The sequence below is a fragment of the Phytophthora cinnamomi genome (genome assembly GCF_018691715.1).
Source record: "Phytophthora cinnamomi strain GKB4 chromosome Unknown Contig53, whole genome shotgun sequence".
Lineage (NCBI taxonomy): Eukaryota > Oomycota > Peronosporomycetes > Peronosporales > Peronosporaceae > Phytophthora > Phytophthora cinnamomi.
Window position 1 is genome coordinate 177,099 of NW_027150986.1, and position 19,664 is coordinate 196,762.

The 19,664-nt window shown below is 57.8% G+C and overlaps 11 protein-coding genes across 11 annotated transcripts; 6 read left to right on the forward strand and 5 right to left on the reverse strand.

The window, feature by feature from the left end:
* Nucleotides 1-278: 278 nt before the first annotated feature.
* Nucleotides 279-2,221, reverse strand: IUM83_00040 (Amino Acid-Polyamine-Organocation (APC) Family; the record flags this gene model as incomplete). Its single annotated transcript, XM_067923773.1, has 6 exons — nucleotides 279-384; nucleotides 456-557; nucleotides 632-1,464; nucleotides 1,553-1,719; nucleotides 1,797-1,896; nucleotides 1,961-2,221. 6 exons carry the CDS (start codon nucleotides 2,219-2,221, stop codon nucleotides 279-281), a joined length of 1,569 nt encoding a protein of 522 aa, XP_067789520.1.
* Nucleotides 2,222-2,469: 248 nt separating this feature from the next.
* Nucleotides 2,470-3,855, forward strand: IUM83_00041 (26S protease regulatory subunit 10B; the record flags this gene model as incomplete). Its single annotated transcript, XM_067923774.1, has 3 exons — nucleotides 2,470-2,558; nucleotides 2,689-2,767; nucleotides 2,839-3,855. 3 exons carry the CDS (start codon nucleotides 2,470-2,472, stop codon nucleotides 3,853-3,855), a joined length of 1,185 nt encoding a protein of 394 aa, XP_067789398.1.
* Nucleotides 3,856-4,275: 420 nt separating this feature from the next.
* Nucleotides 4,276-5,320, forward strand: IUM83_00042 (peptidyl-prolyl cis-trans isomerase, mitochondrial precursor; the record flags this gene model as incomplete). Its single annotated transcript, XM_067923775.1, has 3 exons — nucleotides 4,276-4,956; nucleotides 5,041-5,125; nucleotides 5,202-5,320. 3 exons carry the CDS (start codon nucleotides 4,276-4,278, stop codon nucleotides 5,318-5,320), a joined length of 885 nt encoding a protein of 294 aa, XP_067789518.1.
* A 74-nt stretch (nucleotides 5,321-5,394) lies between these two features.
* On the reverse strand, nucleotides 5,395-6,879 carry IUM83_00043 (Eyes absent family protein; the record flags this gene model as incomplete). Its single annotated transcript, XM_067923776.1, has 1 exon — nucleotides 5,395-6,879. One exon carries the CDS (start codon nucleotides 6,877-6,879, stop codon nucleotides 5,395-5,397), a length of 1,485 nt encoding a protein of 494 aa, XP_067789397.1.
* Nucleotides 6,880-7,255: 376 nt separating this feature from the next.
* On the reverse strand, nucleotides 7,256-8,119 carry IUM83_00044 (ribonuclease H2 subunit C; the record flags this gene model as incomplete). Its single annotated transcript, XM_067923777.1, has 4 exons — nucleotides 7,256-7,270; nucleotides 7,457-7,535; nucleotides 7,634-7,724; nucleotides 7,813-8,119. The coding sequence occupies 4 exons, from the start codon at nucleotides 8,117-8,119 to the stop codon at nucleotides 7,256-7,258; spliced, it is 492 nt and encodes a 163-aa protein (XP_067789395.1).
* Nucleotides 8,120-8,238: 119 nt separating this feature from the next.
* On the forward strand, nucleotides 8,239-9,396 carry IUM83_00045 (Zn-ribbon-containing protein implicated in mitosis; the record flags this gene model as incomplete). Its single annotated transcript, XM_067923778.1, has 7 exons — nucleotides 8,239-8,247; nucleotides 8,337-8,402; nucleotides 8,476-8,550; nucleotides 8,621-8,870; nucleotides 8,949-9,046; nucleotides 9,123-9,152; nucleotides 9,286-9,396. The coding sequence occupies 7 exons, from the start codon at nucleotides 8,239-8,241 to the stop codon at nucleotides 9,394-9,396; spliced, it is 639 nt and encodes a 212-aa protein (XP_067789517.1).
* A 146-nt stretch (nucleotides 9,397-9,542) lies between these two features.
* On the reverse strand, nucleotides 9,543-11,340 carry IUM83_00046 (Major Facilitator Superfamily (MFS); the record flags this gene model as incomplete). Its single annotated transcript, XM_067923779.1, has 3 exons — nucleotides 9,543-9,714; nucleotides 9,813-9,992; nucleotides 10,064-11,340. The coding sequence occupies 3 exons, from the start codon at nucleotides 11,338-11,340 to the stop codon at nucleotides 9,543-9,545; spliced, it is 1,629 nt and encodes a 542-aa protein (XP_067789514.1).
* A 1,713-nt stretch (nucleotides 11,341-13,053) lies between these two features.
* On the forward strand, nucleotides 13,054-14,313 carry IUM83_00047 (WRKY transcription factor 19; the record flags this gene model as incomplete). The annotated part of the gene is made up of 1 exon (XM_067923780.1): nucleotides 13,054-14,313. The coding sequence occupies one exon, from the start codon at nucleotides 13,054-13,056 to the stop codon at nucleotides 14,311-14,313; it is 1,260 nt and encodes a 419-aa protein (XP_067789393.1).
* Nucleotides 14,314-16,132: 1,819 nt separating this feature from the next.
* Nucleotides 16,133-16,749, forward strand: IUM83_00048 (MRNA splicing factor; the record flags this gene model as incomplete). Its single annotated transcript, XM_067923781.1, has 2 exons — nucleotides 16,133-16,553; nucleotides 16,646-16,749. 2 exons carry the CDS (start codon nucleotides 16,133-16,135, stop codon nucleotides 16,747-16,749), a joined length of 525 nt encoding a protein of 174 aa, XP_067789513.1.
* A 140-nt stretch (nucleotides 16,750-16,889) lies between these two features.
* On the reverse strand, nucleotides 16,890-18,101 carry IUM83_00049 (cyclin-H1-1; the record flags this gene model as incomplete). Its single annotated transcript, XM_067923782.1, has 1 exon — nucleotides 16,890-18,101. The coding sequence occupies one exon, from the start codon at nucleotides 18,099-18,101 to the stop codon at nucleotides 16,890-16,892; it is 1,212 nt and encodes a 403-aa protein (XP_067788747.1).
* A 225-nt stretch (nucleotides 18,102-18,326) lies between these two features.
* Nucleotides 18,327-19,640, forward strand: IUM83_00050 (2OG-Fe(II) oxygenase superfamily protein; the record flags this gene model as incomplete). The annotated part of the gene is made up of 5 exons (XM_067923783.1): nucleotides 18,327-18,638; nucleotides 18,716-18,940; nucleotides 19,014-19,213; nucleotides 19,279-19,342; nucleotides 19,431-19,640. The coding sequence occupies 5 exons, from the start codon at nucleotides 18,327-18,329 to the stop codon at nucleotides 19,638-19,640; spliced, it is 1,011 nt and encodes a 336-aa protein (XP_067789330.1).
* Nucleotides 19,641-19,664: the final 24 nt, after the last annotated feature.

The following is a 19,664-nucleotide window of genomic DNA, read 5'->3' on the forward strand; positions in this document are numbered from 1 at the left end:
CATCGTTGTTGTCAGACCGGGGTAGCTGGAACGGCAGAAGACACTCCAATGCTGAGGGCGTCGACCCTGGTACGGTATGCATGATGTCGTGTCTTCTGCAAATGCCCAATTAGATATGTAGCCATATGACTGAAAATAGATATAGCATCTGTGATTGGTCGGAGATGTTGAAGTGAAGTTACATGGATACATTTAGTGCTCTCACGGTGAGAGTCGCACCGCCTGAAAAAGACGTGGTCTTGTATGCATGCAATCTAGTCTACTACAGTGTGGTGCATTCAAAGTAGAGGGTGAAGCAGGGCCGCATCGTTCAGCATGCTGTGGCGAATTCCGTAGCACATGTACAAGATAACCCCTGCACCCAGCCAGATAAGCACACCGATCCTGCAAACACCATAAGGTTAGCTTCACAGCCCACGACAGCCCACGATAAAGCTACAAGTAAATTCACGTACCATCCCTCGCCGGGGATACTTGCCACCATGTAGACATTGGCAAGGATACCCGCGCACGGCACCAACGGCACCAACGGGCACTGAAATGACGTAGTCAGGTCACTGTTTAGGCGTAGCAACACAATATTCGTGTTAGCTGGGAGTATCGATTCGCAAAAAGAGAAGCATTGGCGAACCTGAGTTTTCCGAGTCGATAGATGTAGACGAACGAGGCAATCACCATCATAGCGAACGCGCCTTGAATCGTCCATGGAAGATCGAAGACAAATGACAGCGACAAAGCAAAACACGAAACCACGTACAGGAGGACACGGTGGACGACACCAGCGCCGCCGAGACTTGGGCGCATGCGCAAAAGCAACACACCAGCGTTCACAAAAGTGAAGACTTGCAATGTTCCGCACGATATTACATTGGCCAGGAAGTCGAGTTCGAACACCAATGCAATGGACGCAACCAGGATGCCCGTGAAGACAGTGCTGGCCACAGGAACATGCGTCCGGTAGTGCAGCTCGGCAAAGAGCGATGGCAGCAAACCGTCCTTGGCCATCTGGTAGAAAATGCGCGGCTGGCCCATTAGGCAGGTAAAAGCGGCAGTGGTAAGCCCGAAAATGGAGCCGAACGACACGACGCGTCCAGCCCACGGTGCGTCATGGAACATGAACGCATTTACAAGCGGAACTTCGCTACCCAGAGTATCGACGGGCGCCATACCGGTCACAACAAGCGAGACACCAACGTAGATGGTCATCGAGATCATGAGCGAGCCAATGATACCCTTTGGCAGCGTGCGCTGAGGCTCGTGCACCTCCTCGGCAAGGCACGCGACCATGTCAAAGCCCAAGTACGCGAAGAAGACCACTCCAGCACCCGTCATGACGCCGTGGATCCCGGCAGGCATGAATGGCTCCCAGTACGTTGTATCCACTTGTGTGCTCCCAAATGCAACCACGAAGAGCAGCACCGAGATGTTCAGCAGCGTCACGAAGGCATTAAACTTGGCAGATTCCTAGCAAAATTGCACCGTAACACAACCCCCACCATCAGTACTTCCACATCCACATCGTCACCCTCTCCATCGAGTTTCAAGCTCGTACATGAACGCCAGCAAGAAGGATGAACGTGCAGCAAATGATAAGAAACGCCGCCATGATGCTACACGACATGCCGAGAAACTCTGCTTGCACAAGCCAACGCGGGAGGTGCAGTCCGAAGTGTTGCAAGAACAAGTGCGCGTACGACGCCCAGCTACGCGCGATTCCAGCTGCAACCACCAGCAAACGCACTGTCAGTCTTCTTCCACCCTGCAGCACATTCACCCCCGTCGACAGCAACGTTTACCAGCCGAGATGCCGTAGCCCAGCGTCAGGTTCCAGCCGATGAGCCACGCCGCCAGCTCACCGAAGGTGATGTACACGAAGGTGTACGCCGAGCCCGTGACCTTCATCCACACACACTTTCAGCCTCACATCCACTGCGATCCCCGCAAAGGTCGCAAAACGTACAGGCACACGCGCTGCGAACTCCGAGTACGTGAGCGACGTGAAGATGCAGGCGATGCCGCTCACGAGGAAGGACAGCGAGATGCTGGGGCCCGCGATCTGCGCGCCCACGCCCACGAGCGAGTAGACGCCGGCGCCCACGGAGCAGCCCACACCATATGCCACCAGGTCCGTGAGCGTCAGGCACTGCTTCAATGAGCTGGGCCCCAGCTCGCAGCGCGACAGAGGCTTCACGCGGCCTGCCGCCTGCAGGAAGCGGTCCATGGCGGCGGTCGAGAGGAGGAGGAGGAGAGAGAGAATATGGCAGTCCAGCGGATGCGCTTATGGTCGGCAGCTGCGTCTTGTAACGTCTCGCAACGGCTTACGTACGTATCAGGCGTTGAACGTACAACAGCGGCACGATGTATTTTCAACCAATTGGAGACACTATCGACTGCGATTGGCCGAAAGTCTCCGTATCCAAAAAGGGGGCATACACAGTCGAGAAGAAGGCGAGCAGGGAGTGAGCGACGATGGCGTCCGTCCCGACCGAAGATGAGCGCACGCAGGTGCTCAACGCGTACAAGGCCAAGGTCATGGAGCACCGCGAGATGGAGAGCAGGTGCGTGTCGCGCTCTGCGTGCGGGGATCGCCACGCGCAGCTTCCTGGATCGCGCGCCAACGCGTCGCGATCTTTTGGCACTTTTTCGCCTAATTTTGACGGCAATGCGGCGCGTTCCCGTGGATTCCAGGGTGAAGAACATGCGTGAGAACGTCAAGACGCTCGTGAAGGAGTTCAACAAGACAGAGGACGACCTCAAGGCGCTGCAGGTGCGGAATTACGCGGCGAATTACGTCTGTCCGATGTCTTTACCTTGACTCACGATGCTGTTGCTGCTCAGAGCGTGGGCCAAATCATCGGCGAGGTGCTGCGTCAGCTGGACGAAGACCGCTTCATCGTCAAGGCGTCGAGCGGCCCGCGCTACGTCGTGGGATGCCGCGCCAAGGTGGACAAGAGCAAGCTCAAGTCGGGCACGCGCGTGGCGCTGGACATGACCACGCTCACCATCATGCGCTACCTGCCGCGTGAAGTGGACCCCACGGTGTACCACATGCTGAACGAGGACGCCGGCAACGTGTCCTTCTCCAGCATTGGCGGCTTGAACGAGCAGATCCGAGAGCTGCGCGAGGTCATCGAGCTGCCGCTCACCAACCCGGAGCTGTTCCTGCGTGTCGGCATCAAGCCGCCCAAGGGTGTGCTGCTGTACGGCCCGCCCGGTACGGGTAAGACGCTGCTGGCGCGTGCGCTGGCGTGCAACATCAACGCCACTTTCTTGAAGGTCGTGGCTAGTGCTATCGTGGACAAGTACATTGGTGAGAGTGCCCGTGTGATCCGTGAAATGTTCGGATACGCCCGGGACCACCAGCCCTGCGTCATCTTCATGGATGAAATCGATGCCATCGGTGGAAGCCGTTACTCGGAGGGCACGTCCGCCGATCGTGAAATTCAGCGTACGTTGATGGAGCTGCTGAACCAGCTTGATGGTTTCGACGCGCTGGGACAGGTGAAGATGGTCATGGCGACGAACCGACCGGATATCCTGGACCCCGCACTGCTGCGTCCCGGTCGTCTGGATCGTAAGATTGAAATCCCGCTGCCCAACGAGGCCTCGCGCATGGACATTCTCAAAATTCACTCGGGTCCTATCACGAAGAAGGGCGAGATCGACTACGAGTCCATTGTCAAGCTTACAGATGGCTTCAACGGTGCCGATATGCGTAACGTGTGCACTGAGGCGGGTATGTTCGCTATTCGTGCCGACCGCGAGTATGTTGTGGAGGAGGACTTCATGAAGGCCGCGCGGAAACTTGCTGAGACCAAGAAGCTCGAATCCAAGATGGACTACAGCAAGGTTTAAAATGGCGCACGGCTAGATGGGGCAGTCTCCTTCATCACCCACCGGTGTACTTTTTTGTGCTACCTCGTTCAGAATGCTGCCTAGAGTCGACACCAGTATGAATGGTCGACCTAGTCAAGCGTAAACGAGAACAAATGAAAATGAGCACCGCGGGATGGTCTGTATCTTCCTTGAGTTGGAGTTGTTGGTATTGTTGTGAATTTTGGTGCTGCAAATAACCCGTTCCAGCTTGGACAAAAATGGGTTTCAGTTGCAACAGAACTGGTTTGAGGAAGCGAAGTGTGCACTGGCATGACGTCGGCAGGCATGGAATGCTGTGAGTTGGTTGGCCTCATGGGAGATGTGGCATACCAGCGTTGTCGAATGTTGCTTCATGAACTGCGAAAGCTGCACCCGATCTTCGTGTCACCGCTTGAGGGAATGATGGAGATCGAATATCTCGAGTATGTGCAAAACCAACAAGAAAAAATCCCCAAGACCAAGCGAGCGGACTTGTTGCGGACGACTCGCCCGATCGTGCTGCTGCTGGATTCCTCAAATGACATGCTGGACGGTGAAGATGAGTTGCTCGACTTCGCGATGGAGCGGACGCAGCTCTCGCGGAACGAACTGCTTGCTGCAGCGGCGTTTGGGGGAGTCCTTGTGCTTGGGAATGACAGTGAAGGCTCGGATAGTGCTCGAAAAGAGTACAACGAGAAATTAGCTCTTGCAGAAGAAACACTAGAGGCAAAAGCGGAGGAAGCAGTACAACAAGCCTTGGCGCGTCATCGTGAGCAGTCTGGTCATCAATTCGCTTTTTTAGTCTTCGAAGTGGATGGTGTGGCGCTGCCTCGGGTAGAGCTGGAGTTGTTCCACGATGTGTGTCCCAAGACGTGCAAGAATTTCCTAGCGTTCTGTGAGCACAAAGTCCCTGATATCAACGACGACACACAGGAACTAGGCTACCGCGGTAACCCAGTCCACCGCATTGTTCGTGGCGGTTGGATTCAAGCAGGTGATGTCGGCGGTAATGGTCGAGGAGACGGGCCCTGCCGGTCTCTCTACGGCATTGCGTTTGCCGATGAAAGCTTCGCCATATCACACAACGCTGCTGGCATTCTCGTACGCAAATAACTGTGTGTTTATCTTGTGTAGCTGATGCTATCTCACGTGCATTCTTGCGGCTTTCATTTTATATACATGTAGTCCATGGCGAATACAGGCCCACACACGAACGGTTCTCAATTCTTCATAACCCTGGCACCTCAGCCGTGGCTTGACCGCCGCAAAGGTACATAATGCTCTTTCGTCTCGTCTAAGCTAATTATTTTGCGAACTAATACATGTATGTGCGTGCATTGACTCAGTGGCATTTGGCCGAGTCGTGAGTGGTTGGCGGACTATTATGACCATCGGCGGCTTGGAGACAAGTCACGAACGACCTAGCGTGCCCTGCACCATTGTCGACAGTGGAAAACTTCAGTGACAGAACCTCACAACGACATGAATAAATAACACGCTATTTCATCGAGCTTACAAATGAAAATGGCGACTGATGCCCTAGACTACAGCAGTTTGCTCAACGGGGGAGGAGGCGACCGATATTTGCGCTGCAGCTACGCCAGGAGCGTCAACCACCGCAGCAGGCGGCGACGAATTGTTACTGCTCACTTGGACAAGCTGCAGATCGTATCGTAGCCGCTTGAGGTCCACGAGAGAACGAATCTTGTGAAACTCGAGCCCCAGCGCGAGGCTTACCTGCTCCTCCTCGAGTCCATCTCCGATAGCGATAAACTCCACGTCTGGTGCTTCATACTTCGCTAGGATAGTTTCAAAACACCGATACTTGTGCACCTTCGCTGAGCTGTAAACTCGATCAATCGGGAAAAACGTATCCAATTGATAGATGAGGCATTTGCACAACGCTGGCACAAGCTGTGTGTTGGTGACCAGCACGTTCACGTTCTCCACCTCTTCGCCCTTCTCTTTTCCCTCCGTCGCACTTCCCGTTTCCACTTCAGGCTGTGGTAAGTCTGCCCGGGAATGTGCCGACTCGGTTATCAGCTCCAACACCTGTCGCGCTTCATGCAGCCAGCCCGTCGAGAAGTTGTCGATGGCGGCTACGAGGGCGCCGCGAATGGCAAACCACTCGCTGTTCGAATCATTCAAGAAATCAACGTGTCCACGGCGTTCATAGATCTCCCTAATGCGTTCATACCTGTCTTGCACACTGAGTCCTGGTTGCTCGGGTGCGTTAGCTTGACCCGGCTCAGTAGTTTCATTTTCCATCGACGACGCAGCTACATGAGCAATATGGTCCACGTCCGCGTCGTGCAGGTCGCTGAAGAAGAAGTGCCTCTCCAGCATCGCCAGCAAAAACGTCATCATTTGTTCTCCGAGGGCTACGCCCGCGGTGATCTCCTTGCCGTGCGTCTGGGCGAACGTTCCTGTATACAACGACGCGAAGAGCACCAGCGTCTCGTCCAGGTCCCAGATGAACACGCGCCTTCGAACACGGGGCTTCTTCGGCTCTCCAGTCCCCAGCGCTTCATTGGACGTCTCTTCACCTTCATCTCCTCCGTCCTCTTCATCGCCCGCTTGTCCCTGCTCGTCGTTCCCGTCCTGCTGCCCATCCTCCCGCCCAGACGCTTGGGCGTCGTCTCTCTCGCCAGGCCCCGACTTCTGTCGCTTCAGAGGGCGAGAAGCGTAGCCGCCGTCGTCCTCCCCACCAACGTCTCCGTCGTGGGCGTCTCTCTTGTCGCCGTTGGTGAGCAGCTCGCTCCTGCCCTTCTCCAGTCCATCCACGGGCGTCACGGCCGCCTCGAGCCGCTTCGACGGCAGCAGCGTCAGCAGCAGCGCCAGCAGCGCAGCCCACAGGCGTGCACGCCACTTGAGCGCCTGGCGTTGGCGCTGCAGCGTCTCCATCCACTGCAGCCCCAGCATGATGGTCACGGCGCCGCAGAGACTCACGCCCACCACGGGCAGCAGCACCAGCTTGGCCACGGCGGCTACCAGACGTGCACGCAGCACCTCCATCGTCGGCATCGGCCTGTTCCTTGTGGCGAGCGACTGCGAGTGAGCGCGCACGTCGCGTGGTGGCGTCCTCGCCAGCATGGCGCGTCGAGCCGCGATCTCGACTTCGAATGGTAACATGACAGTGACAGCGTCACTGTCCAGGGTTTCACACGCCACCGGAGTCTTTTTCTGGGCATAAGCAAAGACAGGTTGATTTTATACTGATTGGGACCACCAAGTGTGCAGCTGGTGGCGGGCGTGATGTCACGAGCTGGGCCTTTTTGCGAGTCACCACCGAGGTGATCTGTTGGCGGTGCTTGAGTGCCACCGTCGCCGCCGCGGCAAGCTGATTGAGATCGAAGGTTTACTCATGCACCTCGCGCTGGGCCGACCAACTGGACGAGTTCTAGTCATCGTGAATCTACGCACACACAACAATCGCAGAGGATGAGCGCTTCGCTACCACATGGAGGTCGGGGCACCGTTCAATGAGGCCCGCGAGCGAACCCGCCGTCTCCACACTTCGGCGTCGGCGCAATTGCGCCAGCCGTTCGAATCGGACGTGTTGAAGCTCCCTCTAGCTTCAGAAAATCGACTCGGAACGTACCGCTGCGGAGAGGTCGCGCCACTGCTGCAGGACCAACGGGAGCTGCTGCGTCTCGCTCGTCGTGTGGTTCGGCACGTCCCTATCAGCCGTAGCAACAGCAACATGTACAACATCAGCGCAAAGCTTCTTGCCACCCAGCCAACCAGCAAGCAAGCAAGCCAAGCAGCAGTAGCTTACCACCACGTGAGCTCGTCGAAATGGTCCTCGACCTCCCAGATGCGACCTTCGTCGTCCGTGTGTCGCATGCCACTGTCCTCCAGCACGAGGCCTACGAGTCCCACACAACGTTCCTTTCGTCAGCGCTGTCCAACCGACTAACTTAACGATCGTCCAGCAAAACTAGAGGCGCAACGCACCGGTGAAGCCCATGGGCGCCAGCGAGAGCTTCTGGCCCTGCAGTTGGATGCCACGGAACTCGGCGCGCAGCGTCTTGTCGTCACTGCTGTCGGCCTTCTCGGCCTTGACGTCCTGCTCCTCGTCTCCGGTGCCGTGGTCCGTGCTGTTACTGTCGGCGTCGCCGCTCTGCGGCCGGAAGAAGGTCTTCACCGCCGCCGAGCCGTCGAAGTGGATGCGGCACGGCAGCGAGTGCACGCTCTCCTCCGCGGGCGGCAGCGGGCAGCGCGTCAGACACACGCGCACAGTCGTCGAGGCGTCTTCTGCCATGGTCGATCCTAGCTCGCTTTGAACAGGTTTTAGCGGGAATGCATTCCCGCCAAAACAACTATAAACTTACACAGGACAACTCTGTCTAAATTGATATGTGCGCCATTAACCAAATTGCAATGGATGTGGTAAGCCGAAGCTCGCCTCGACCCTCGACCCTCTGCGCTTGTGCTCGCCTTCACGCGGCTAACGTTGCCCGATATATTGGTGTGTGCAGCAGACGGCGCCCGTGAAGCGCTCGCGCGATGAGGCCAGCAAGCTGCTAGGCGAGAAGATGCTGCAGGTTGGTGGAGGTTGAGCTCTTGGGGCAGGGATGGTAGAGTGCTAACCACTGTATGACAACTGACGGGCTGCAGGGCTGGACGATGCTCGGTGCCAGCTGCCCCGTTGAAGACTGCTATACGCCGCTGATGCGCAGCAAGCAGGGCAAGGTGGGGGTGCAGCGATCGGTAAGTGGATTGGAATATGAGTAGCTGACGCTGAATATGCTGCGTGGGGTAGATGTTCTGTGTGCGCTGCGACCAGTACGTAGTAACGGAGGAGGAGGCCAAGAAGCAGGCGGAACATGAAGCCGAGGAGATGGCGGCCGCTGCTGCTGCCGAGGAGGCGGAGGCGGAGGCTCGCTATGAGGAAGAGCGCAGGCGTCGCATTGAACAGCAATTCCGCTTGGATGAGCAAGCCAAGCAGGCGCGAGAGATGCAAGAGCTTGAGCAGGCAAAGGCACAGCGAACCGCAGTGACGCACGCACATGGTATGTTGGTTCCTATCTACACAATGGAATCGCAATCTGGACCTGACGGTTGTACTTCGTTCCTTTTGGTGATTGTAGCGAAGCGCAAGATCGACAATGCTGTGAGCCCCAGCAGCGCCGAAAGTGACGCGGAAATAAATGCCATTCGCCGCCGGACTCTTGCTGCGCTCTATCAGGTGGAACACCCGAATTTTTTATGAGATGAGAGCGATCCCGCAGTGCTCTCGACGGGGGTTATTGCCTCTGGAGAAGATTCACCACGCAATTCGAGGACGTTTTGAGGCACGATCACATGGACCCACAAGTCCGATCTTTGCATTTTAGCAAGCCACAGACCAAACTCGCCTATCGGATCGCTCTCTCGGGAAATGTGCGCATGTATTAACGTTTACGTGTGTTGTCCCTCTGCTTGCAGAAAATGGGAGCGCTTACCGACTCGCTATCACCGAACGACCATAGCGAACGGCTCATCTCGGTCGCGAAGGCTGTTCGGGAGATTGCTGAAGCCGCGCAACTTCTGAAGTAATTGTGAAAAGCAATTACAGCTAAACGGCGGTAGTAATTGATAGAAATCCACAACACGACTGAGCACTTGCTCCGTGCATCCGAAGTAGTAATTGCCATCACCATCATGTTCATTTTTGCCATTGCAACGGGCCACACGTAGGGACTTCATAGATCAGTTGTTTGACGAAGGATACCGCTCTCCTCGTCCAGACCGTCTTCACCCTCCTCAGACAAGAGGGCCTTTCGATCAGCAGGTAGCTTTGCAGGTGCCGTTTTGATGTGCGATGTTTCCTCTACGAAAGCGTAGATGTATGCAAGACAAGCCACGGCAACGCCGCTGAAAAATACAGCGGCAGCAAGAAACGTAGTTAGTATATATCTTGCATACTGCTGCAGCCTACATGCAAATGGCTTCCCCGGAGGTGATTTACGTACCTCAAGATCAGGTACAGCTTAGCAATACCGTTCTTTTCTGGATTGGAGCCGCGTCCTAAAAAGCTGATAGCAGACAGCGTGTACACAGCAATCACGATGTTGCAGATGTAGCTGACAGCCATATAGAACGCAAACGCTCGGGAGCGGATGTGCACAGGTGTAATATCTCCTAGCATGACCCTGAACAATAACGAGAGCATGAATAAATAATCGTCGACACCGACCAACGATCGATGGTACGGTGAACGTACCAAACGACAGCACCTAGGCCCACAGCAAACCCGCCAACAAACATGAGCACAGAAATCACAGCAACCATGCCTTGCAGCTCAAGGTTGTCGTTCAGGTAAAGTAGTGACCAACTCAGCACTCCTAGTGCGATGATCATCACGGCTGTGCCTACAATCAACAGCGGACGTCGGCCGTATGAGTCGACAAAGCGAACCGATATGATGGTAACGCCTACGTTCGTGAAGCCCACAACAGCCGTGGCGAAGAACGGGTTTGTCACCCCTGCAAAATGAAAAATCTTGGCCGAGTACAGCATCACAGTGTTGATTCCCGTCATGGCCTGGAAAAACACGAGGATGGTGCCGGTCACCATTACTTTCTTGTGCGCCAAGAGGTGCGACCAGGTCACGTGTGGCTCGTGCTGGCGATGCTCCATCACGCGCGCAATTTCCTGCACTTCCGTCTCGATAGCATCCTTCTGATTAGACGGTCGTAGGAACACCAGCGTGGCACGACACGCCTCTCGTCCTCGGTTCTTCATGAGCCACCACGGACTCTCTGGAACGAACGACGTGCTCAGACATTGCACCAGCGGGGGCAGGATCATGAACCCATTGAGGTATCTCCAGCCCGAGGGCACGTTGGAGATGATGAAAAAGCCCAGCACGGCCGACACCAGCATACCAATGGTCAGGCTGAGCTGGTGAAGCGATGTGATCTCGCCGCGCGAGACAGCGGGCGAGATCTCTGTCAGCAGGATGGGCACCGTGTTGGTGACGACGCCCGACGCCAAACCGATGAGCAGCCGGCCGGCGTAGAGCTCCCTCTTCGAGGTGGCCAGCGCGCAGACGGCTCCGCCAATGATGTAGAGCACGTTGTTGCCCAGGATGGTCTTCTTCTGGCCAATGCGCGCGCCCACGCCGCCCGTGGTGAGCGCCGAGAGCACGCAGCCCACCACCACGAGCGCCGTGGCGCGCTCCTGCTCCTCGGTGGTGAGGTTGATGTCTACCAGCAGCGACCCGATGGCGTCCGGCACGATGCAGACGTTGAGCACGGCGGCGGTGAAGCCCCACATGAAGGAGGAGATGGAGACCAGCCACGCCGCCAGCCGCAGCTGGTCCGAGCGCCCGCAACCCACGGGGGATACGGCGCGACGGGCGGACCCGCCACCGCCGCCACTGCCGCTGCTGCCCCCGGGCTTGGGGGAGCGGCCGCCCGCTCGCTGCCGCTGACGCTGGGGCTCGATCGGCTCAATCTTGGGCAGCAGCTTCTCGTTGACGTCGACGTGGGCGTGCATTCGAGCGCTTTTTCTTCCAACAGGCGGCGATGGCTTCAAGATCGGAATCAGATCGGAGTCATCTAATTAGTGTAGACCACGCCACTCTTGGGTGGTCCACCTTTCGCCTGCGCGTCATCAGGGTCCTTTCGCGATGGACACCAGCAGCCAGTCCCGTGTCTTTGCGTTTGTGAATTGAATCCTGCTGGTTGTGACCGACGGTGCATGGTGATCGGTGCTCGCACACTGCATTATACTATTTAGATGCATTGTAGTACGCGCTCCACGCACGATGCCTCCATGTGCCGCTGCACACCATGCGCATAAATGTGGTGCCAAATTGGCAATGATCACAACAGCTAATTGCAGGAACCGTGTTCCACCCGCTGTTTTTTTAATACTGTTTTTGACTGTTCCAGTACGACCAGACGGCGTGTTTCACGATCACATAAACGCTGCGTCAATTCAGACATTTACACCAGTTTATTTTCGCATGAGCCCGAAAAGTTCGTTAACCTTGGAGAATTTTGGTGCTTGAAGTCCGCATGCTTTTCTGGCTGGCCAAACAACTCGAAGGCCTTCTTCACCACGCTGTTGCTGCAGCAGCAGGAACGGCTTGTGTCTACAGCAGCAGCGACCATAACATCGCCAGAAAACCTCGTATCTGCGCGCTCGGTCCGCGATAGAGACGCCAGCTTTCGGCGATGCAAAATGTACCGGCGGGCGCGCGCTGTCAGCAGAGAAGTCTCATGGCGCTGCCGGCTTTAATCACTTGCTTTTCATTGTGACGGCGCCGTCCACAGGCAGCGGACTCCGCAGGCGCCTCGCCTCGCGCTGTGTCGAGACCGCATGCTTCGAGCTGGTCGCGCGCACGGGACATTTCCATTTCTCTAATCCTCGTGCCACATGGCATACCCATTCATCTGCAGCAAATGGCGAAACAAGCGCATTACGGCGCCGGCTTCCTTGCGCTTCCTTGGCAGCCCGGCCCCCATGTGGTCTTCGTCCCAGCAAAAATGCCTGCTGGTCGCGGCGGCGATGGCCCCACTAATAGCGTTAGCATTTATTGCCTACAACTTGTAGGGTCCGCAAAAGTCAAGCGGGCGAAACCGCTGCCGACCTTATCGCCGCTCGTTTAGACCAACGCGCCAGCACCAAGGATGATGCAACGCCTATTACTGCAGCGGGTATATTTGCCCAGCAAACAACACCCCGCGACTTCGCAGGCCCAGCACTGTCTGTAGCAGGGTCGGGATGAGTTGAGTGACCAACCGCGCAGATAATCGCCGAGATAGGGTGAACGAGTTGAAGGCTCCGATTTGCCGCCGAAATTGCTGCGACGCAGTTCAAATCCTTGGCCAGCTGCGGCGAGGACGATCTACAGTGGGCCCGCGTGGCGCGGCGTCTTTGTGTCCGCGGTCCATACTGGGGCCCAGTAAACGGACGCGGCCCAGCGGAAGGCCTGACCTGGCGCATCTCACTGACTCTCTCGCTGGCGCGCGCCCACTGGCTGAAAACGGGGCGCAGGCGCTATTTCGGCCAACCGCGGCCGCCAGACGCTGCCCTAGCCCGTTTTACCCGCCTCGCCGTTGCTTGCTCCGAGCCTTCCGCGGAAGAAAAACCCCGCGCAGCCACCAGCCCACTAGAACGCAACGTGCTCGAAACGAGAGAAGTGCGAAGAGAGGAGAGCAGAACAGGAAACAGGAACACCCTTGACCCCCAAGTAGCCCGAGAATGTGCCGGCCGATAGAGTCTCGCGATTCGTTGGGCGCCATGGGCCCGGCAGCCGTCGCGCTGTTCGCTGGCTACCAACCCGCCAGCAGCAGCAAGGCCGTGCTGAGCCAGAACGTCAAGGCGGGCGCCGCGCCCGCCTGGTCCACCGCCGGCGACCTGGGCTTCGGCGCGGACGGCATGAACATGCTGAGCATGGCGGCGCCGCCCCCGGCGCTGCCCTTCGTGTCCTTCCCGAAGACCAACGGCCTGCCGGCCATGCCGTGGGGCAACGCCGCCCCCACGACCGACCTCATGAGTCTGGGCATGCCCAGCGACCAGTTCGCGGTCGCCGCCCCGGCCCCCGCCGAGGTCAAGCCCGAGGCGGCTGCTGCCACCGCGCAGCCCAACTTTGAGGCCCAGGAGCTGGAGGAGCTGCTGGACTTCTCGATGCCCGGCGAGCTGGAGAGCGTCGGCAAGGACAAGCCCGACCTCGTGAACCTGGACGACGGCTTCGACGGCACGGAGATGTCGATCCTGTACAGCTTCCTGGTGGACGCGCCCGAGGACAAGTCGAAGCAGACGGTGGAGGTGGACGACGGCATTCTGAACCTGAACATGCTGGCGGGATCCCCCATCGAGGGCCTCATGGAGTCGCTCGAGACCGACTTCACGGACACGGAGCTCATGTTGACCCCGCGCCGCCCGGAGCCCCACATGGCGGGCCCCAAGACGGTCAAGCCCGGTGAGGTCAAGAGCCGTCGCCTCTGCAAGAGCGAGGGCTGCTACAAGCGTTCGCGCTCGAACGGCCTGTGCATCTCGCACGGCGGCGGTCGCCGCTGCGCCGTTGAGGGCTGCGACAAGAGCTCGCAGGGCGGCAACCTGTGCATCCGCCACGGCGGCGGCAAGCGCTGCAGCCACGAGGGCTGCGACAAGGCTGCGCAGTCGAACTTCCTGTGCAAGGCCCACGGCGGCGGCCCGCGATGCCAGTTCGCTGGCTGCACGCGCAGCTCGCAGGGCGGCGGCTTCTGCCGCTCGCACGGTGGCGGTAAGCGCTGCATGTTCGACGGCTGCGACAAGGGCACGCAGCGCGGTGACTACTGCGCGCTCCACGGCGGCTCGCGTCTGTGCGAGGTGCCAGGCTGCATGCGCAACGACCGCGGCGGAGGCCTGTGCGCCACCCACGGCGGCGGCAAGCGCTGCACCATGGAGGGCTGCAACAAGCCGTGCCGACGCAAAGGTCTGTGCTCGGCGCACCTGCGCCAGTCGGAGACCGTGAAGTAACGGAGGGGTCGATCAAGTGGAAGTCGGTCCGCCCTAGCCGAAGTGAGAGACAAGGTGGTGACGACGGTGATGGTGGAACGACGACTCCATGGAGCGACACAAGAGGAGGCGACGAAGAGAAGGGAGCTGGGGGAGGAGAGGGAGACCGGAGGAATGGAGAGTGGGAAAAAGGGGAAGCTGACGGGTCTAGTGGCGTTGGAATCCCTTGGCCCTCGGGAATCAATACAAGCGCGATGCGCGCGTCTCCTTCGCCTGGTGGAAGAGGAGAAGTTTGACTATTTGGTGAAGCGTGCGGTGGATGATTGGTTGGTGGCCCGGGGGCCCGGTTCAAGTCGGTCGAAGCTCGAGCCGCGGGGTTCGCTCTCTTTCTCGCGACGGAGAGGGGCTTCGGCCGGCGGCAGCAGAGGAGGCTCTGCATTATTCATATGGTGTATAATTGGCTGGCGGCTACGTGTGAGCGCGGCGAGGGGAGGTCAAGAGGCATCGAGGGGTGGAGTCGAGCGGCTGGTCCCGTCCAGCTTCCAGGAGTTGAAGGTTGGCGAGATCGACGAGGAAGGAGGCGCCTCGGCGCTGCAGGCTCGGTGCTTTGGTTCTTCGCGTTGGCGGTGTGGTGAGCAGCGCGTGGTCCGCCAGCTCTTCCTTATTTACAGCGAGAAGGTGTAGGACTAATGCCATTTTGACCTTAAAAGCAATAGCGGGTTCTGAGGTGTTCTAGTCTCATCATATATAGTAGAGATTCAAAGCTAGTTCCGATGCGGTGGTGCTGCCGGCCGAGGTGCGCGGGGCTGGCATGCTTGTGCTTGCTTATGCAGACGAGCGGGCCAGCCGCAGCACCGTCGGTATGTGCGCTCCGACAAGCGCCGGCACCAAGCACCGATACTGTTCGTCGGCTTGCGAACGACACCCCCGCCGAAATCTCGCTCGCCCTGACCAGAGATTCCTGCTGGGTGCGCGTTCAGTGCGACAGTCAACGCCGCCGCCGTCGTGCCAGCGCGACGCCCCACTCAGCCTGAGGTGGGCAGCAGATAGCTGCTGCCTGCATCGCATGCCGCCCGATTTAGCGACGCTATGTGGCTCGGACGTCGATAAAGCCGCTTCTCGCGAAGCGTCGCTCCGGTTGAAGTTCCTCGGCAGCGAAACCGCCGTGATGGGTGATTTCACTTGGTTTTGTATGGAGCGCGGTCGCAAGCACATGCGTGCCGCGGTAGAACTTTTGCCCAGCGGAGACAGACAACTTGCCCCTCTGAGCGTAAGCAGATGCTTTAGCGAGGCTTGGAGTGTTCGCTGCGTCACGCAGTGCGTGGGCCAATTTGCCATTTTCACTTGGCTTCACACCGCCTTCAAAACTGAAATGCGCAGGCAGAACAGGAGTGTATTTGAACTCCGGCACCTCTAATGGGGCGGCGCGTGCAGCACGAGATTTCACGTACAATATACCTTGGTAAGCTGGAGACTTGAGCTGTTGCGGACGTTACAGTGTATCAGCCCGTCCGGTCCGGACGGACTCCAGATACTGTACATACCGTTAACATATTCTCATGAGCAGAACTGCTGATTTCCGGCGGCGCTTTTGCCGCATCCTCTCCGCTCCTGAGTTTCCAGCAGCATTTTTTTTAGCAAAGCATGAAAACGGGATAATTGCTAGACCCGAAAACTGCAGTTCTCTAATATTTGAAAAACATGTTGACAAGATCAGGGCACCTCGCGGTATCAGCAAGTTTAACGTTTACATACGGATTTCGCGAACTCATTTTGGGTTGTCCACACCAGTTCACACACAACCTGTACACTACGCAGGACAACTCGCTGGCGAGAGACCATGACGGACGGGGACGATGCGATGCCCCGCGCCAAGCGGCTCAAGCTGCTGCGCGAGGCCAAGGCCCGTAAGGAGCGCGGTGAGAGCAACAATGGAGAGGCAGGTGCGCTGGTCGCCGAGGCCTTGAAGCCAGCTACGAATGAGCCCGCGCAGCAGGAGCAGCTCGAATCTCAGCCAAAGGAGCAGCAGGAAGAGACCGAGATGGTCGCTGCCGACGCGGACCAGCCGGACGAGAAGGCGCAAGGGCTTGTGGAGAAGGTGGCGAACGCCCAAGAGGAGGACGCCAAGACTGAAGATGAGAGCGACGACGAGCTGCTGAACCTCGCGCCCAAGCGCGCCAACTGGGATATGGAGCGCGACATTGCGCCCATGCTGCGCAAGCTAGAGCGGCGCACGCAGCACGCCATCGTCGAGATTCTGCGTATGTTTGACCTTGCAGTTGCCTTGCTGATAGTTTTCAGTGTTATTGAAGGATTGACGAATTAATTAACGGTGATCTGGTTGTTTTTGCAGGCGAGAAGCTGGCGGCGGAGCACCAGGAGGAAGACGACGAGGACGACGATGAAGATGAAGAGGAGGGAGATGAAGAGGCCGAAGACGAGGAGATAGATGAATAGCAACATTTGCCACGTGCAATCCTATGTACTATGATATAGCGCTGCAGTGCACGGTCCTGCTGTCTGGATAGTATTGCAAACCGCTTGAGCAGCAAGGCGACGACAGATTTTAATCTAACATCGGAGAAAGCCTACGCGTTTTATGCCTTATCCTTCTTGTGCTTCTTCACCTTCTTTTTGTCGTCCTTGGATCCGTCCTTGCGCTTCTTGTCCTTCTTGTCCTTCTTCTTGCCGTCTCCCTTCTTATCCTTCTTCTTGTCCTTCTTGTCGTCGTCCTTGTGGAACTGCTTCAGCTTCTTGTAGATTTGTTTGACCTGCTTGGCGCGATGCTGCACCGCCTCCTCACCGCTGTTGTCCTTTTCAGCTTTACGAGTTTGGAATGCCTGCGTAATCTGCGCAAGCCGACCAGACACCTCGTCGACTGGTTGGTCCTTGGAGAACTTGCTTCGTTTAACGTACTCCAGAACGTCTGCGCTCGCGAGTCCGCAAGCCTTTTCACCACTACTGGCAGCGACCTCATCCGCCACATGCCACAGCGCTGCAAGGGCCAGATTCGACGGATAGTGCAGCAACGGCAGGTCTGTGAGCAGCAGGTCGTTGAGCATTGCAGTCGAATTGGCGTGTAGCTTTTGCAGAACACTCGCCGGCAGGTCCTTGTTCAGCACCTGCTTGGCGAAGGCGCGGAAGTCGTCCAAGAAGCCCAGTAGCGCGCGGAACGGGTGATACATGATCAGCTGGAAGCGCACGCCCTCGAGCAAGATCATCTCGTGGCCGATGATGAACTTGTGGTCCACATGGAGCTGGTCGGCGACTGTGTCCACGGACATGTACTGCTCCTCGACCTTGCCCGCCACGTAGATGGCGGTCGGCACGAGGTACTTCGGGTGGAACTCCATCACGCTGTTGCTCAGGTAGAACCGCTTGAACAGCAGCATGGCGCAGCACTTGACCTTGTCGGAGGTGCGCAGGAACTGGGCGCTGCAGCTCTCCTGGATCTTCTCCTCGTAGAAGGCTCGCAGCGTCGCCTCCTGCTCCGGGCTCAGGAACTCCAGCAGCGGCGTTAGCTGCAGATTGGCCTTCTCCTCCGCCTCCTCCTGCGTCGAGAGGTCCACGTCCACCTCGTCGTTCCAGTCGAAGGCGTCGCGCACGGCAGTAGACGAGCGCGGCACGAGCGCCGCGAACGACCGCGCCTTGCGGCTACTGGCGGCGGTCGCCTCGGGCTTCTGCGCTTCCTCGCGCTCCAGCCGCAGCGTGCGCTTGGTCTTCACATGCTGCAGACGGCGCACGCGCGCCAGCTCCTCCGCCGTGAAGACCCAGTTGTTGAAATGCGTCGACGCCGCGAGGTACGACATGCTGCCGCCGGATCTGCCTGGACAATTAATTGTAGCTGCTCGGGTGCCTGTATGATACTCCAAAGGATATGCTGAAACATAGGTAATTAGTGTATGATACACGCGCTATATCACACCATGTTGAAGCTGTCTTCGAACACTTCGTCATTCCCCATGTGGACCGCACGTCTCCGGTCCGCGTCTCGCCTGGCGTTGGGCGTCCGCAGCTTCGCGTCGCCGCGCGTGATGACGGCGTCCAAGGTGGCGCTGCAGCAGCTGCCGCTCGTGGACGTCTCGCCGCTCGTAGCTGCTGCCAACAGCGGCCGTGAGGCGGCGTCCGAGACCAAGACGCAGATCCTGGACGCCATGCGCTCCGCGTGCATCGAGACGGGCTTCTTCACGGTCCCGACCGAGAGGGTTCTGTCCAGCCAGCTCATCGAGGCGGCGTACCGCCGAGCAGACGAGTTCATCGCGCTGCCGGACGCTGTCAAGCAGAAGTACCACTGCAAGCGCTCGCCCAATGCTCGAGGCTGGACGCCCATGTTCGAGGAGCCATCGGTGCGATGGAGTCTGGTTATGAGGTTGCTGCCCTGAATAGAGAGGTGGTAAAGTGGTCTGACTATTTGATGCTGCAGTACCAGCCGGATGTGGTGTCGCACTTGGAGGGCTTCGACCTCGCGCGGGAGCTCCCCGAGACGTACGTGAAGGAGGGGTCGAGTCTGGGGCCGAACGTCTGGCCGACTGAGGTCCCGCGCTTCCGAGCGGACGTGTACGCGCTGTACGAGGAGACCACGAAGCTGTCGACAGTGCTGTTTCGCAGCTTTGCGGAGATGCTGGGGCTACCACCAGACACATTCCTGGTACGGAATATCTTTTGACAGTCGCAGACACGTTGACGTTGTACTCACGTCGTTACTGTTTGGGGATTTGCAGCAACATGTGGATGAAGAAGCGGAGGCCTTCATGCGACTACTGACGTACCCGGAGATCGAAGCTCCTGTGAAGAATTCGACGGTGGGGATTGCCTCGCACACGGACTTCGAATGTTTTACGATCATCCACCAGAACGGGGAAGGCCTGCACTTGCTCAATCGTAAAGGCGACTGGGTTGAAGCCCCCGTGTGCGATGACAGGTACGAAAACGGGCAACAGTTATCGATCACTACTGTGTCCAACATGCGTTGCTTTATTCCGATAGGCTTTTTGTCATGGTTGGCGACATGCTCGAGCACTGGACTAACGGCGTTTTGGTCGCGACAGAGGTATTGCATCGTTGCTACCACTAACTGCGCTCCATTGTGACACAACTGAAAGGCAAGCATATTCTAACTTGGGTATTATCTGGCTCAGCACCGCGTTTGCAACTCGGAGAAGAAACGCCAGTCCATCGTGCGCTTCAACGGTGCTAACGGGAACACGGTCGTGGAACCTCTTCCGGCATTTGTGACCCCAGAAAACCCGCCCCGCTACGCGAGAATGACCCAGCGTGAACACATCACCAACCAAATCGAGCTCGCGGAGCAACTCCTCCAGAAAACCAAAGCGGCAGCCCATGCGTGACACAACAGTACGCCCCTCAAAATT